General features: G+C 42.2%; 1 protein-coding gene across 4 annotated transcripts in view; it reads left to right on the plus strand.

The window, feature by feature from the left end:
- Positions 1-18,559, plus strand: part of MARK1 (microtubule affinity regulating kinase 1) — a 492,874-nt gene that overhangs the window by 321,714 nt on the left and 152,601 nt on the right. For all 4 annotated transcript variants that reach the window (XM_078649810.1, XM_078649807.1, XM_078649809.1 and 1 more), the window contains exon 4: positions 8,823-8,871. In XM_078649810.1, the coding sequence (XP_078505936.1) occupies positions 8,823-8,871 (49 nt within the window). The remainder of the gene's footprint in view (positions 1-8,822; positions 8,872-18,559) is intronic.

Consider the following 18,559-nt stretch of genomic DNA (forward strand, 5'->3'; position numbering starts at 1 on the left):
TATAAAAAACAAGAAATAAACAGGACCACTATGATTACAGTGCCCTGCTCACCTCGTGTTACCCTGACTCATCAGTTAAAAGTCGCATCAGCTACACATTCACAGGGGACACATACAACACACTATACTTCTACATGTCAGACCAAGCTGTAAGCTTTTAGTGTGCTATGATGAATAAAGCTTCTAAACCCATTTGTTATTTTCTACTCATGCCATTATGTATGTGCCAGAACACTTACACATATTCTAATGGTCTATCTCGGGACACCACAGTCCTCCTGCCATATGTTGTTCTAGTTTTGAGTTATTTAATCTACGCGCTACATAGACCACATAAATGTAATACCTAGTGATCTCGATTGTTCACATCCAACCTCGGGCTGCATCAAGGTCAGTTTGTCTACTGTAGCCATGCTTTAAAACGTATCTGGGGTATTTTTTAATGTTCCTGAGGATTTCTGCAAATGTCGAGTTCCTATGTCGATGATCAACAGTGCGCTCCTGGACTTGCCATTCTTAGATATGCAGCATTTGAAGTACAGCAACCTCTATGCAGGCAGCTTGTCTGTCCAGAAAGAATCCCTTTGTCGCAAGTGCTGTTGGGTCAGCGTCTAATCTGACCTGAAAACAAACACACACATGTACAATACTGGCTGTCACCTCTGATAAGATCGTCATGGAATCCCAGGCAGGCTGCCAACACAATGCTAATAAAACGTGCACTCACAGAGGGCCTGCAAGAGTTGTGCTCTGCTTTACAACAGAGAAACTAAAAAAACTCACCCTCAGAGAAGCATGTTGTATGTAGAGAGACAAGCCACGACCAAGAAGTGGTTGGACACCAGCGGGTTATCTTGAGGACGCAGAATCGCTTCTCACAAACTGGAGCTCAACAAGGTTGAGTTTTCGTCCCATTATAGCCTCTTTGCCCTGCATGCGGCATCCTCATCATATCACTGAGTCTCGTCTATGTCGGTGTTGTGCCAAAGCCTGTAAATGAACTCTTCCTTTGAGAAACAATAAAAGATTAGCTTTAAATAGCAGACATCATAGTGGATTAGTTCAAAGTTTTAACAGTAGATATATCTAAGCTCTTGTGACAAATACCACTCAGCATCGTTTACTAAACAAAAAGTCAGCCAACGTTCAGAAGCCTGTGAAAAAGTAAGTGCACCCTTTGGCGGAACTCCCTTAAGAAGCAGTAGCTTGAAGTAAATGTTTCTCCTAAACGTTTATAAGTCCCTCATAAAATCTGGGAGGATTCGGGCCCACTTTGGTTTACAAAACTCTTCAGCTCGGTGGTATTTGCTGTAATTCATTTATACACATCTCTCTGTAGGCCCGCCCAAGCATCTGGAATGGTGTGTACCCAGAGCATGCTGCACACAACAATGCCATTGGTGATGTCATGATCTTATTTTTTTTTAGATTTGTCATCGATCTTTATTCTGTTTCACTTTCAAACCATAAAAGAGCACAAATACAAGACACATGCAGCCAATAATAAAAATACAGAGTTGAAACAGTAATGGAATGGCCCAAGAGAACTCTAACATCATATAGCAAATAAAGCTTTCCTCAAACGGACAGCATATTTGAGATATCAACAGTGATGAGTGAGGTCATGTGCAGTGCATGGCATGGGTGTGACCTATAGTTTCCTCAGCTTACCATAAATGGGGAAGGTCTAGGGGTTTTAGGCTGTGCCTTTCAACTATAAAACACTTGAACTGTAGTTTGTTCATGGAATGTGCTTTAAAATAAAAAATAAAAAAAAGTTTATTTAATCAGAGCAAAAAAGATTGCCTTTAACAAAAGATGTAATTATATATATATATATATATATATATATATATGATTATGTATATATATATATATATATATATGTGTATATATATATATTCATATAATATATATAAATATTCCAAAGGGGTGCCCCCAAATGTGGAAGGCCGTACTCTCTAGATGGAGCTGGATTGAACAAGGCAGTTTACGAAATAAAGTTTCCTAAACTTCAATCCAGCTGCGTCTTTAGAGTACGGTCATCCACGTTTGCGGGAACCCCTTTGGAATTTGTTTGCCAGTTGCTCTTATTGGTATGTGTGTATATATATATATATATCGCTCAAAATCCTCCCAAACTCGGTAGAAGAACGAGACAGCACTCGAAGGGTAGAATACTTTCAACACGCTAGATTTTATTTAGCGGAGGGGGACACACATATATATATATATATATATATATTTGCCAAAAGGTGTCCTGTGCTTAAAAGACGCCACTCCGCAAAGATAAGTTTCTTCGAACCTTTATTTTCAAACAGGCAGCTTCCTACAGAGTTCTTTAATGACGCCCTGACGCGTTTCGAGGCAGCAGCCTCTTCCTCAAAGGGCAAAGCAGTAAGTGTTCAGCTGCACGTTCCAACCTTTAATTCCCTTCTCTGCATGCCGCTCCCACAGGGTACTCTCACAGCATGCTGGGTGTTGTAGTGCTTTGTATGCTGAGCACTCACCTTCGTGTTGCTATTTCCAGTCTTTTGAAACCCCTCCAATGGGGCTCCGTTGGGATAGTTGTCTGTTTGTTTGGAGCAATCTTTGCGCCGCCAATGCCAGCATAATTCAGGCATGAGGACCCATTGTCGATTTAATTGGGCGGTGCATCCTTCCACGGCCGGACTGCCGCGTGAAATGTTTGCCAAAAGGTGTCCTGTGCTTAAAAGACGCCACTCCGCAAAGATAAGTTTCTTCGAACCTTTATTTTCAAACAGGCAGCTTCCTACAGAGTTCTTTAATGACGCCCTGACGCGTTTCGAGGCAGCAGCCTCTTCCTCAAAGGGCAAAGCAGTAAGTGTTCAGCTGCACGTTCCAACCTTTAATTCCCTTCTCTGCATGCCGCTCCCACAGGGTACTCTCACAGCATGCTGGGTGTTGTAGTGCTTTGTATGCTGAGCACTCACCTTCGTGTTGCTATTTCCAGTCTTTTGAAACCCCTCCAATGGGGCTCCGTTGGGATAGTTGTCTGTTTGTTTGGAGCAATCTTTGCGCCGCCAATGCCAGCATAATTCAGGCATGAGGACCCATTGTCGATTTAATTGGGCGGTGCATCCTTCCACGGCCGGACTGCCGCGTGAAATGTTTGCCAAAAGGTGTCCTGTGCTTAAAAGACGCCACTCCGCAAAGATAAGTTTCTTCGAACCTTTATTTTCAAACAGGCAGCTTCCTACAGAGTTCTTTAATGACGCCCTGACGCGTTTCGAGGCAGCAGCCTCTTCCTCAAAGGGCAAAGCAGTAAGTGTTCAGCTGCACGTTCCAACCTTTAATTCCCTTCTCTGCATGCCGCTCCCACAGGGTACTCTCACAGCATGCTGGGTGTTGTAGTGCTTTGTATGCTGAGCACTCACCTTCGTGTTGCTATTTCCAGTCTTTTGAAACCCCTCCAATGGGGCTCCGTTGGGATAGTTGTCTGTTTGTTTGGAGCAATCTTTGCGCCGCCAATGCCAGCATAATTCAGGCATGAGGACCCATTGTCGATTTAATTGGGCGGTGCATCCTTCCACGGCCGGACTGCCGCGTGAAATGTTTGCCAAAAGGTGTCCTGTGCTTAAAAGACGCCACTCCGCAAAGATAAGTTTCTTCGAACCTTTATTTTCAAACAGGCAGCTTCCTACAGAGTTCTTTAATGACGCCCTGACGCGTTTCGAGGCAGCAGCCTCTTCCTCAAAGGGCAAAGCAGTAAGTGTTCAGCTGCACGTTCCAACCTTTAATTCCCTTCTCTGCATGCCGCTCCCACAGGGTACTCTCACAGCATGCTGGGTGTTGTAGTGCTTTGTATGCTGAGCACTCACCTGCGATTGCTCCAAACAAACAGACAACTATCCCAACGGAGCCCCATTGGAGGGGTTTCAAAAGACTGGAAATAGCAACACGAAGGTGAGTGCTCAGCATACAAAGTACTACAACACCCAGCATGCTGTGAGAGTACCCTGTGGGAGCGGCATGCAGAGAAGGGAATTAAAGGTTGGAACGTGCAGCTGAACACTTACTGCTTTGCCCTTTGAGGAAGAGGCTGCTGCCTCGAAACGCGTCAGGGCGTCATTAAAGAACTCTGTAGGAAGCTGCCTGTTTGAAAATAAAGGTTCGAAGAAACTTATCTTTGCGGAGTGGCGTCTTTTAAGCACAGGACACCTTTTGGCAAACATTTCACGCGGCAGTCCGGCCGTGGAAGGATGCACCGCCCAATTAAATCGACAATGGGTCCTCATGCCTGAATTATGCTGGCATTGGCGGCGCAAAGATTGCTCCAAACAAACAGACAACTATCCCAACGGAGCCCCATTGGAGGGGTTTCAAAAGACTGGAAATAGCAACACGAAGGTGAGTGCTCAGCATACAAAGTACTACAACACCCAGCATGCTGTGAGAGTACCCTGTGGGAGCGGCATGCAGAGAAGGGAATTAAAGGTTGGAACGTGCAGCTGAACACTTACTGCTTTGCCCTTTGAGGAAGAGGCTGCTGCCTCGAAACGCGTCAGGGCGTCATTAAAGAACTCTGTAGGAAGCTGCCTGTTTGAAAATAAAGGTTCGAAGAAACTTATCTTTGCGGAGTGGCGTCTTTTAAGCACAGGACACCTTTTGGCAAACATTTCACGCGGCAGTCCGGCCGTGGAAGGATGCACCGCCCAATTAAATCGACAATGGGTCCTCATGCCTGAATTATGCTGGCATTGGCGGCGCAAAGATTGCTCCAAACAAACAGACAACTATCCCAACGGAGCCCCATTGGAGGGGTTTCAAAAGACTGGAAATAGCAACACGAAGGTGAGTGCTCAGCATACAAAGTACTACAACACCCAGCATGCTGTGAGAGTACCCTGTGGGAGCGGCATGCAGAGAAGGGAATTAAAGGTTGGAACGTGCAGCTGAACACTTACTGCTTTGCCCTTTGAGGAAGAGGCTGCTGCCTCGAAACGCGTCAGGGCGTCATTAAAGAACTCTGTAGGAAGCTGCCTGTTTGAAAATAAAGGTTCGAAGAAACTTATCTTTGCGGAGTGGCGTCTTTTAAGCACAGGACACCTTTTGGCAAATATATATATATATATATATATATATATATATATATATATATATATATAATGTATATCTCAATACCCCTTCCCTTGAGATCCTCAATAAAGAATGGAACGGACTCCACTTTCTTACGTGCTGCAATTGTTTATTTTTATATATATATATATATATATATATATATATATATATATATATATATATATATATATATATATATATATATATATATATATATATATATATATATATATATATATATTCCAAGGATATCAGAATCCAATGCAGAGTTCCAAAGCTGCAGAAACAGATACGGGCCCACAGTAGGTGCAAAATTAATTCTTTATTTCTTGTTGGTTCATCAAATCGCCATGACGCGTTTCGCGCTTCCCTGAGCGCTTGATCACATGACGATATATATATATATATATCAACAACTCCCGGCCCATCTGCTGCTCAACGGGACAACCCAGGTACGGACCTCTTTCACGCTGAAGTAATGCACAACTCCAGCAATTCCTTTCCGCAGTGCTGTGCTTTATTTCGCATAGATTAAACACTCCAATGCTGCTCAGGCATAGTGCCTGCCATGATGCGTTTCGATCGCGTAACGCGATCTTTATCACATGATATATATATATATATTTATATATAATATATATTTTTTTCTTCACAGAGTTGGGAGACGATTCTGTGGTTATGAGTAAATTGATCTCCCAAACTTTTAAACTTAGGTGCTATTTGACAAAATTCTAAGAAGCCTTCCAAAGGCTTAACAAAACCTACATAGCACAATCTTGGAGGGTTTGTAAAGATATGGGATGGAATAGATAATAGGGGAGGAGTCCCAAAATTAAAATTTCCCATATAAATGGTGTTAGACTTAACACCCTTGGCGTGGTTTCCCCAGACTTTTTTGCCTTCTAACCTCCTGTTTCCTCACTGTTTTTGCTGGCTCTAGGATTCTAGGCACTTTACCACTGCTAATCAGTGCTAAAGTGCTTGTGCTCTCTACTTTAACCATGGTAACATTGGCTTATCCACAATTGGCATATAATTTACTTATAAGCCCCTAGTAAAGTGAATCATATATGGTGCTCTGGGCCGGTACATTCAATTCTACTAGTGGGCCTGCAGCACTAAGTGTGCCACCCACTTAAACAGCCCTTTAAACATGTCTCAGGCCTGCCATTGCCGAGCCTGTCTGTGCAGTTTTTGACTGCGATATCGAACTGGCAAGCTAACCCTCTGGCCTGGTCCAAATATTCCTTTTTAATACATATATGCCACCCCCTAAGGTAGGCCATGAACAGCCCAAGGGCAGAGTGCAATGTATTTAAAAAGTAGGTCATGTACTTTTAATTTTTACATGTCCTGGTAGAAAAACACTACTGCAGGGCCTATTTCTCCCATAGGTTAACATTGGAATTACCTTATAACATCTTATACATGTAATTTCCAATTAGGACGAGATGGAAACCATACGTTTGTTGACTCTAAAATCACAATTTAAACTCCTAACTTATGGTGCAGTTTCATTTTAAATTGTAATTCTGAAAATACCACTTTTAGAAAGTTGGCATTTTCTTACTTTAGCCATTTGGTGCCTTCTGCCGGTCTTGAATACAGGTCTGGGGTGTGTGTGACAGTTGGGCTTTGTGCATTCCTCCCAGATAGCTACCTAAAGGGACCTTAGGTGTGACTGATGGGCCATCCACTTTCAGATGGTCCATCGTGGGCAGAATAAGAGAGAGGATCTGACACACCTCAATGGGCTTTGTCCATTGAGTCCCTACATAAAGGAATGCTTACCCCACTGTAGTGAATCTGGAGCTAGGGCATGGGCCCTATGCACTTCAAAGGCATCTCTTTGAAATCTCCCCCACTTCAGAGGTACAACTGGGTATACGTACTGAACCTCAGACACCACCAACTCTGTACACTTCAGGACCTGTGGATGCTCTACCAAGAAGAATGACTGCAGTGCTGCTGAAAGGACTGACACTCTTCTGAACTCTGCTGGACTCCTGCTTTGGTGTGCTGACTGACCTGCTATCCAGAACCAAAGTGACTCCAAGGGCTTGCTGGCTTGTCTCCTGTTTGAAATCTCAGAAACATCAAAGACTTCCAACCCATCTACCCACAGCACTTGGACTCTGCCATCTGAGCGTCTTGCCCTGCCAAGAGGTGCCAAGAGGTTCTAGGCCCTTGGAAGTGGGTATAAAGTGCTGCAACTTCCAAAATCCATACATCGACGGTGTTGCGCCACTTGGAACTGCAGCATATCTGACGACACCGCATTGCAGTTGCTGTGAGAAGTAAGTACAGCACTTTGCTGTCTGCGCATAATCTACAGTTTCAACACATTTCTGCCTTTCCACTGGTCAGAACCGACGCATCGCTTACATCAGTAGGATCGACGCCAACGCATCACCTCTTCTGCTCCACGCATCGGATCTTCGTCAACAACACAAACCGGGTACTTTGCAGTTGGACAAGGTTGGTCCCTGTGACCCACGCACCATTACGGATGGCCTGAACTATTGGATTTGACCTAGTCTAGCGTGGACAGAGAGCCCCAGTTGGCGCTTCATGCTTTTAAGCACTACATTTCACTGTATTCTTTAGAAAATTCATAACTCCGATTCTACTTATTGGATTTTTGTCATATTGGCCTTGTTTTGTTCAATAAATTAAGCTCTATTTGTCTAATTAGGTGTGGCATATTTTTTGTGCGGTGTTTTCATTGTTTTACTATTTGAACTGTTTCACACATACTTAACACATTGCCTCTTAAATTAAGCCTGACTGCTCTGTGCCAAACTACCACATGGCCTTTAATTGTGAATCCATCAATATGATCTCTTACTACTAGTGATCCTGCTCTTTACTCTGCAAATAAAGTATTTTTTAAAACTCATTAATACAAACCCCATGTTTTTCAAGCTTCCTCTTCTGGCTTTCATGAAATAAACATTTCTGCATATTCCCCACCTCTAGTTTTAGGTATGATGTCCATGGCATTGCATATTCTTGCGTCTTGAGCCCTATACAAAACTGCAAAAATAACTAATAACATTAATGATAGGTGCCCTCTTTCAAACAAAATTGTCTTTTTTCACCTACATTACTATCAGACCAGATTATTGACAGTACTTCAATTTCCACTTGAAGATGTTTCCCTTTGGATTATTCTGCACAGTTGATCTATACAAATGTGTACACTGGTAATCAGTGTATGACACCTGTAGAGTTCATGCATGTTTTTAGGTATTTCCTGATATCTAGGATTTCCTGAAAAAATGGTTATTCGAAAGCTAAACAAAACCTACATTTTGTTAGCATTATGTTACTTTCTTTGCACAAGATCACCTATGTCTGCGAAGACCGCTTATTCCCTGTATTTTTCATTTTCTAACCACTAAATGGTATCTGGGCAGTCTCTTGTGTATACAGCTATGCCTTTACGACTATTTCTATGAAAAAACATTTAATCTATTAGAAAATATTCTCACGGAAGTTCAAAATAAGAAGATGACTCGCAAAGTAATTTGAAGGTTTACGAACCTTTTGGGATTATTGTGACTGTGCCCTAGCTGATAGCAATTGTAAACAGTGTTTATGTGAAATATGGCTTTACGGTTATTGGTTTTTAATTTTTACCATATTTTATTTTTTTGATTAGTCCTCATGTAAACTGTAATATGTTTTGCAAAGTGTAACATTTTACATTAAATCAAAGCTCTTTGTTTACTTTTCAGTTATTTCGAGAAGTACGAATAATGAAGATTTTAAATCATCCCAACATCGGTATGTATTCTGTTTTTTTGTGTAAACGTTATCTATAATTCTTATTGCAATTTAATGTGGCAGACTAACTCGATGAGACCTGCTCTCTGAAGGCACTTAAACAAAAGCTTCAGGTATTGATTTAAAGGGCTTCCCACCATCAAGAAGTGGTCAAGATGTCATTGGCATGGCTTGGTGTGAACCTCATACTCGATAAGTGCTCGTTAGATAATGACCAACTGCAAACCTTTCTCAGTGATATCCTGGTCTTATTCATGGCAACTTTCTCTTCTTCTTTATATGTTCAGTCATTTATTAGATTTTCTGAAAAACACAAATAAGACAAGAACTTGTATTTTGAGAAGAGCAAAAATAATTATAATTTATAAAATGCTTCCACCATGTGCAGTTGATTTAAATATGATCAGTAAATTACTGTTTAAAACACTCTTTGTAAAAAGAAGATTATTTGCATTTTGGATATCCAAATGTTTTAATTTTTAAATCACACCAACTCACAGAAAAATCTTTGTGATTCAAGTGCATGTCTTTTGTAACAAGATACTCAAGATACAACAGGAAAAGTGGGCTAACAATATTAATAAAACCTACATAACATGCTTACAGAGCATTAAAAGAAGACCATATCGTTTCAGGTTTGTCTGAGAGTGCCAGAAAGTCCTGTATTAATGCTTCCACCCTGCTTGCACATCTTAACCCAATAAATCTCGCAGTTCTAACTTTTTCGTTGGGCCATAAAACAAGTTTTCTCGTAGACGTAGTTGAATTTAGGAAGAGAAGCAGGCGGATGCTGCTCTGTGCAAATATATTTTTAAGGCATGGGCAAGGTGGGCAATAGCCCAGGGCCCCCACCTTCCAAAGGTCCCATGCGAAGGTCTTTCTCTTTTCTCTATATGACCTCAGACTCTTCCATTTCTCGATCACAACCCCTCTCCCTCTCTCTACCTACCTTTAACTTTACCTCTGGCTCTGTTTACTCATTATCATCTTAAAGCATTTTGGGGCACCAGAAAGACTGATTTCGACTGTTTTGTGTGATGCTGTTTCTGAAATTGTAGCTTATTCAATATTGTGTGACATCATGCAGACTTGAAATAGTTGGAAATGGGGAATACAATTCAAAGTTCTTCTGAACAGAGGCCCCAAAATATATCTTACACCCCCTCAAAATCCTTAAGACATTGAAATGTGAAAATAATTTTAACCTCTAAAGTCATGCAGTTATTTTCAGCACATATGGCACATACTCTGATGTTAACACACATAAAGAAGCACCAAATCAAATTCCAGTCTGCAATGTACACCTCAAACCATTAGAATATTAGGCTGGCGTCAGATAGCGGTAACAGGCCTTGTAGCTGTCAGATTTATACTCCATGCATATACCAATAATCTGCGCTTGAAAGTTAAAGTACACATACTCAGTATCCCCAATACCTCTTTGCTATTGAGAAGTGCAGGTACTCCCATTAAAAGTACTGTTCCGGAACGAAGCGCATTAGAAACCACAATTCGGAATTCCGGTACACTGGTTGGGGTGGGGGGCGGAGGGGGTGAATGGGTGGGGTGGGGGGGGTATTTGTTCAGTTTTTCCTCTTCTGGATGTTCTGGTTTGGCTGATTATGTGCGGACGGGTACTCCCCTCCGGTAGCGCACGGTCTGCGCAATCAGCAGCTACTTGGTTTATATGCTCGACATGAATGTAAGGATTGTTCTTCCTTCCTACGCAGACTTCTTTATTGCTTTGTATTGACTGTGATTTCTACTGAAACTAATAAAACAAATTTAAACATAAAAGTACTATTCCTCTGCTGACAAGTGCTGGTACTCGCAGCACGGGTGTTCTTTTCCTGACAGTAGCTACTCTTTTAAAATACTACAAATAGCAATACACAATTAGGCTTCTCTGCCACATATTAGAAACTTGCCCTTGATCTGGCATGCGATGTGCAGGACACATTGAAGAGGTTTTTTCGGTGTACCCTGCCTTGTTCAAAAATAGACTGGTCGCTAGTAACAATACTTTAGATGCCAAGAACTAAATGGCGAATACAATGTATTCAAAGGAGTTTATGAGAAACCATTTCAAGACACATAGTGGCGCACTGAATATTGGTACAAAATAAGCATGCTTGATGCTCTCTTTAGAAGAGATACAGTGTATCAACAAACACATGAACAACACGCCCGTTACATTAAGTTCTCTACAATATTATACGGTCCATTTCGTTGAAGTCAACGGCGTTTCGATTCCAATAAAGGTGGCAGGCTCATCATCGGGACTCAGAGGGATACAACTAGCTGGAGAGAGAGAGAGAATTGAACCAATAATTGAGAAAGTGTGATCCGAGTGAGGCTAAGAAAAAGAAAAGTGAGCCAGTACAAGGCGTAGGCAACACTCATTAGACTGTACGTACACTCTGAAAGGTATTGCAGTTGCTGAATGAGGATGTCCCTGGTGACAAGTCTCAGGAACAGGGTGGGTGGGGATGGCCTAAATAACCCGAAAGAGAAGCAGCTTAAATCCCTTGAAAAGGGTAATACTGGTGAAGGAGAGAGTGTGCAGTAGTATGAGAGGCACTGACCGGAGCTGGAAATATTCTGGATATCCTTAAGGAGCTCCAATCAGCCTGCAGTGAAAGGCAGGAGGGTTGTCCGAGTCTGAAGGTTGAACGCCACATGCCTTTACTGGGCACGAATCATCCCAAAACTGGGGATGCGCCGAAAGCTCGGACTGGTAGGATGGAGTACTTTCGGGACAATGAGTTCTCCAAAGGGAGTGTGAGAGGGCAGCATGCTGGTTAATGGGACGAGTATGTTTCTTTTGTTATAGTTATTACCCCAGACCCCCATCCTTGGGTCTCCCTTATTGAAATATTATTAGCATTGTGCAATCAAATGAGTGCACGGGTTTTGCTTACTCTCCTTTATTTGTGTTTTTCCTCAAACACTAGCGGTTCTCAAATTTTTCAGTTTTTTTACCACATATCGGCTAACTTCTGCACCACACAGTACATGGCTTGCTAACTATCTCAGAGTTTACACATGTATACTCGAATGACTATATAGAGAATATCCTACAGGGACCCTCACTCTTTAAAGATAAATCTGACGACTCCAGAAACCCTCCACCAGTCTTCCAGACTAACTCGAAAAATGTTGGATGAAATATGCACCTATGCAACTGATGATATAAATGCAAATTGAATATTTAAAATCAGGCACTATTCCAAAAGGACTGCAGGTCAGGTATGTGTCAGGAGTATTTACTGAAAATAAAAAATACAGACAGGGATTTAATTTTATAGGCACTACCTGTTTCCGACACTGGATGGTGTTGGGAATAGACACTGCAATTGAACACTGTAAGAAACTATGAGAGCAAACTGGTGATATGGAGCAACAAATTACAGAGTCATGTCATTAAAGATGCAAAGGCAGTCTTAGAAAAATGAAGAAGACCATATCGGAATTTTATTGCGTTGAACAGTAGAAAAAATCAAACACAGTGAGAAAAGATATTCACAATTCTAAAATCGAACATACCTATCCATAGTTATAGGGTGAATATTACACCAATCGCACATACACCCACCCTCCTCTGGTTACCTGTTGGGCTGTTTCAATAAACAACAACAAAATTTGACTTTTTCAGACACTTTGGAAGAGTTGGGAGATGGCTCTGATCCCTGAGAAGGTACAAGTTCCACTCCAAACTCTAGAGATAATCCTTTTCTACACTCAACACGCGGAGGATGAGGCAAATCCCAGTGGTCAACAATATACCAAGGGATCGAAGCACTTGTAAGAAATACTATCAAAGGGCCTCTCTCTACAGTAGAAAGTATGGAAACAATACCCATCTTTTACTTAACACACACACTGTTAAGTACAGAAATCACCTTACTGAATAAAGGTTTGTTGTTTGTCCCTACAGAATGCACCCATTCTTTTGACCTTCACAGGGAAGTTTTGAGATTTTTCTTTTAGAAAAAATCACCTAAAAGCATCTTTTGGAGGTGACAAATTTTGTCTGCCCACAGCCAGCCTGCCTGTTGAGATTTTCACTTTTGAAAAACTAGTACTCCGAGACCTTGAGGTATACAAACAAAAAACACTTCAACCCCATATAACATCTCATTACAAGAACGTGAAGCCCCCAAAACTCTCAAAATGGATAGTACCATTATTGTCAAACCTGCAGACTCAGTTGAAGGCATTGTCCTACAGGATATAGACTCATACAAACTGGAACTCCTACACCAACTGAATAACACTGACCATTATGCAAAACTTACTAAAGATCTAACAAGTGAGATAGAAAGTGAAATACTCAGACGTACAAACAAAGCTCAAGAGATGAGTTTTCTCAGCAAAAAGAAGTTCTCATACCTCAATGTACCGAACCCATGCATGCCAGTCATTTATACTCTTCCTAAAGTTCACAAAAATCTTGTTGGCCCCCCAGCAGACATTGTTTCGGGACGTGGCTCTATCCTCGAACCAATTGGTCAATATATTGACTTCTTTATCAAGTATGCCCTTCATAGAATGTTATATACGTGATAGCATAGATTTTATATATCTCATTGAAGACTTTCATCAACCCACTCAGGGATCCTTTTTGGTTATTCTGGACATGGTATCCCTCTATACAAACATACCTCAATTAGGGCATCAATGTCGTACATAGCATTCTTAGTCACAGACCCAAATCACACCAGGTTCCAACATCATTCATGATATCATATGGGGAACTGGCACTTACACGCTATTTCTTTAAATTTGCCCGTAAAATTACGTACACAATAGAATTGTCTAAATTAAATTAAAAAAGAGTTGCAGCTAAATCAAAAGCATACAGCCATGCTGGCTCTGCAATATTTCAGAAAATGCATTTTTTAAACTCAAAAATTATTTCAAAAGCGACTGAGCCAAAAATACTTTTTTTAAAACATACATCTAAAAAGCACAGTAGAAATGCGTGCTAATAGGACGAGATTATATTTGAAAGCATGCTGCAAACGCATGCAGCCAGCTGCTGTAAATACAATGAAATTATTTACAACTAGTTAGTCTGTTCCTGTCCCAGTGCATGATGGGAACAGGGCAAACCAAACTACAAAAGCCAATTCTTAAACTGGGAAGGAAACAAGCTTCCGGGGACCGGTTTCTGGCATTACAGCCGTCTAGTCTGGTGCAATGAGCTAAAAAACGGTGTTGGATCTAGCCCTGATCTTTTGACTGGGTGAGAGTATTCTGCTTAATTCAGAGACTCTGTCCCTCACCACCCCTTGTTGTAAATATTTTTGTCCACCCTAAGCGTGGAAGGGTATACTCAGACATGAGTCCCTTGCTCATTGCACCATCAGGATTCAAGCAAGCCGGGCCGAAGACGGCTGTAATGCCAGAAACCGGTCCCCGGAAGCTTGTTTCCTTCCCAGTGTAAGAATTGGCTTTTGTAGTTTGGTTTGCCCTGTTCCCATCATGCACTGGGACAGGAACAGACTAATTTGCATACAGCCAGGTTCTGAAACTGGGATGGTGCAATGAGCTAAAAAACGGTGTTGGATCTAGCCCTGATCTTTTGACTGGGTGAGAGTATTCTGCTTAATTCAGAGACTCTGTCCCTCACCACCCCTTGTTGTAAATATTTTTGTCCACCCTAAGCGTGGAAGGGTATACTCAGACATGAGTCCCTTGCTCATTGCACCATCAGGATTCAAGCAAGCCGGGCCGAAGACGGCTGTAATGCCAGAAACCGGTCCCCGGAAGCTTGTTTCCTTCCCAGTGTAAGAATTGGCTTTTGTAGTTTGGTTTGCCCTGTTCCCATCATGCACTGGGACAGGAACAGACTAATTTGCATACAGCCAGGTTCTGAAACTGGGATGGTGCAATGAGCTAAAAAACGGTGTTGGATCTAGCCCTGATCTTTTGACTGGGTGAGAGTATTCTGCTTAATTCAGAGACTCTGTCCCTCACCACCCCTTGTTGTAAATATTTTTGTCCACCCTAAGCGTGGAAGGGTATACTCAGACATGAGTCCCTTGCTCATTGCACCATCAGGATTCAAGCAAGCCGGGCCGAAGACGGCTGTAATGCCAGAAACCGGTCCCCGGAAGCTTGTTTCCTTCCCAGTGTAAGAATTGGCTTTTGTAGTTTGGTTTGCCCTGTTCCCATCATGCACTGGGACAGGAACAGACTAATTTGCATACAGCCAGGTTCTGAAACTGGGATGGTGCAATGAGCTAAAAAACGGTGTTGGATCTAGCCCTGATCTTTTGACTGGGTGAGAGTATTCTGCTTAATTCAGAGACTCTGTCCCTCACCACCCCTTGTTGTAAATATTTTTGTCCACCCTAAGCGTGGAAGGGTATACTCAGACATGAGTCCCTTGCTCATTGCACCATCAGGATTCAAGCAAGCCGGGCCGAAGACGGCTGTAATGCCAGAAACCGGTCCCCGGAAGCTTGTTTCCTTCCCAGTGTAAGAATTGGCTTTTGTAGTTTGGTTTGCCCTGTTCCCATCATGCACTGGGACAGGAACAGACTAATTTGCATACAGCCAGGTTCTGAAACTGGGATGGTGCAATGAGCTAAAAAACGGTGTTGGATCTAGCCCTGATCTTTTGACTGGGTGAGAGTATTCTGCTTAATTCAGAGACTCTGTCCCTCACCACCCCTTGTTGTAAATATTTTTGTCCACCCTAAGCGTGGAAGGGTATACTCAGACATGAGTCCCTTGCTCATTGCACCATCAGGATTCAAGCAAGCCGGGCCGAAGACGGCTGTAATGCCAGAAACCGGTCCCCGGAAGCTTGTTTCCTTCCCAGTGTAAGAATTGGCTTTTATAGTTTGGTTTGCCCTGTTCCCATCATGCACTGGGACAGGAACAGACTAATTTGCATACAGCCAGGTTCTGAAACTGGGATGGTGCAATGAGCTAAAAAACGGTGTTGGATCTAGCCCTGATCTTTTGACTGGGTGAGAGTATTCTGCTTAATTCAGAGACTCTGTCCCTCACCACCCCTTGTTGTAAATATTTTTGTCCACCCTAAGCGTGGAAGGGTATACTCAGACATGAGTCCCTTGCTCATTGCACCATCAGGATTCAAGCAAGCCGGGCCGAAGACGGCTGTAATGCCAGAAACCGGTCCCCGGAAGCTTGTTTCCTTCCCAGTGTAAGAATTGGCTTTTGTAGTTTGGTTTGCCCTGTTCCCATCATGCACTGGGACAGGAACAGACTAATTTGCATACAGCCAGGTTCTGAAACTGGGATGGTGCAATTAGCTAAAAAACGGTGTTGGATCTAGCCCTGATCTTTTGACTGGGTGAGAGTATTCTGCTTAATTCAGAGACTCTGTCCCTCACCACCCCTTGTTGTAAATATTTTTGTCCACCCTAAGCGTGGAAGGGTATACTCAGACATGAGTCCCTTGCTCATTGCACCATCAGGATTCAAGCAAGCCGGGCCGAAGACGGCTGTAATGCCAGAAACCGGTCCCCGGAAGCTTGTTTCCTTCCCAGTGTAAGAATTGGCTTTTGTAGTTTGGTTTGCCCTGTTCCCATCATGCACTGGGACAGGAACAGACTAATTTGCATACAGCCAGGTTCTGAAACTGGGATGGTGCAATGAGCTAAAAAACGGTGTTGGATCTAGCCCTGATCTTTTGACTGGGTGAGAGTATTCTGCTTAATTCAGAGACTCTGTCCCTCACCACCCCTTGTTGTAAATATTTTTGTCCACCCTAAGCGTGGAAGGGTATACTCAGACATGAGTCCCTTGCTCATTGCACCATCAGGATTCAAGCAAGCCGGGCCGAAGACGGCTGTAATGCCAGAAACCGGTCCCCGGAAGCTTGTTTCCTTCCCAGTGTAAGAATTGGCTTTTGTAGTTTGGTTTGCCCTGTTCCCATCATGCACTGGGACAGGAACAGACTAATTTGCATACAGCCAGGTTCTGAAACTGGGATGGTGCAATGAGCTAAAAAACGGTGTTGGATCTAGCCCTGATCTTTTGACTGGGTGAGAGTATTCTGCTTAATTCAGAGACTCTGTCCCTCACCACCCCTTGTTGTAAGTAAATACAATGAAAGCAGTCAATCCAAAGAGTAACCACTAATCCGCTAATTGCGCTTTCTTGTTCTAAATGTTTAAACATTTCAATTTGTTTTAACGTAAGTGTTAACTGTGTGATTTTTATACGTGCTGTTCCGTACACACAGTCAATAACTATTCACACACCTGGCTGTTTATAGTGTTCCTTTTCCTTGATTCCATATAATCCGAGGATATTGGATGAACCATCAGATTAGTTTGCTCTGATTGGTATTGTATGGGTCCGTTTTTTGCAGTATTTTACTATGCACATAGTAGTTGCTATTTGTTGGATACATTCATAATTATATCTTTTATTGATCATTGCGCAGTGAAAGGAATGTGCCGTTTCAACTGTGCTTTGGCATAATGATGCATACTATATGTAAGTGTAACACTTGGCTGATGCCTCAAATCATTTTAGATTGGAAGGAGCGCTGTGATTGGATATTTCAATATCTGTAATAAGTGAAATATGGACCAAATTCTGGTCTGCTCGAAATGTAGTAGCATTTCCGGAGTGCTCTGACAAACCGAATGTTTGAATTAGAAGCAATCCGTGTTTGCGATCGGTGAATTGGGCTATCCAGTAAAAACTATAAAAGTGTTTGTCTTTTAAAGTATTTTAGACTATATGTGATTGATTTTAACAATTTGGCAGTTGCCCTGGGGTAATTTCACATCGAGAGAAGCGCTGCTATTTGGTGCCTTACTATTTATTTATTTTGATCGAAATATGGACCCGATTCTGGTCACCTTGCTTTGTATGAAGCCTTTCTGGAGTACACAGGCAAACTGGATGCTGGTGGAAGAAGCAACCCGTGTTTGTCACTGGAGGATCTTATGAACCAATAGAAATTGTGAAAATATTTGACTTTGACTAAAGTGTTATATCGGATAGGAATGATAAAAAAAAGTTGTGTTGTTGAAGTGATTTCATTTGTTGTCTTTATCGTCCAAAGGCAATGCTGGAATATGGGCCTATTCCGGGCTGCTTACTATGCATTAGGAATAACATTAGTGCTTGGGGAAAACAGGATGATGGTGGAATAAGACATTTATTGTAATTGGATGATTTTTTGTTTCAATGTAGATGCAACAGCACTTGTTCTTTCTGGTCCGAATGGATGTACAGGCCCGTGTAGCGAGATATAGCCACAATGCAGGTTTTAATATGCTAATCTAGATTTCTATAGCAGACCCTACATTTTCATCCAATGGCGATGCTGGAAATATGGGCCCATTTTGGTCCGCTTACTATTCATTAAGCATTTCATAAGTGCTTGGGGAAACAGGATAATCGGGGAAGAATAAAGCAATTATTGTGATTAGGGGAATTTTTGTTCCAATAGAAAATGCAAGAGCACTTGTTCCTTTCTGGCCTGAACGGATGCACGGACCCTTGTAGCGAGATATAGCCGTGATGCGGTTTATAATATGCTTTCACCTCATCTGCTCAATGTTAGTACAATGTGTTTAAACAACACAGACCAGAAACGTAGCCTGGTTCTAAGATGTCTGCTTATGTGACAGGCTGCTGAAATAATTTTTTGGGCCAGCTGTACGCCTGAATCTAAAATTTGCTAGCATTC

This window comes from Lissotriton helveticus, chromosome 6 (genome assembly GCF_964261635.1).
Source record: "Lissotriton helveticus chromosome 6, aLisHel1.1, whole genome shotgun sequence".
In the NCBI taxonomy this organism is placed as follows: Eukaryota; Metazoa; Chordata; class Amphibia; order Caudata; family Salamandridae; genus Lissotriton; species Lissotriton helveticus.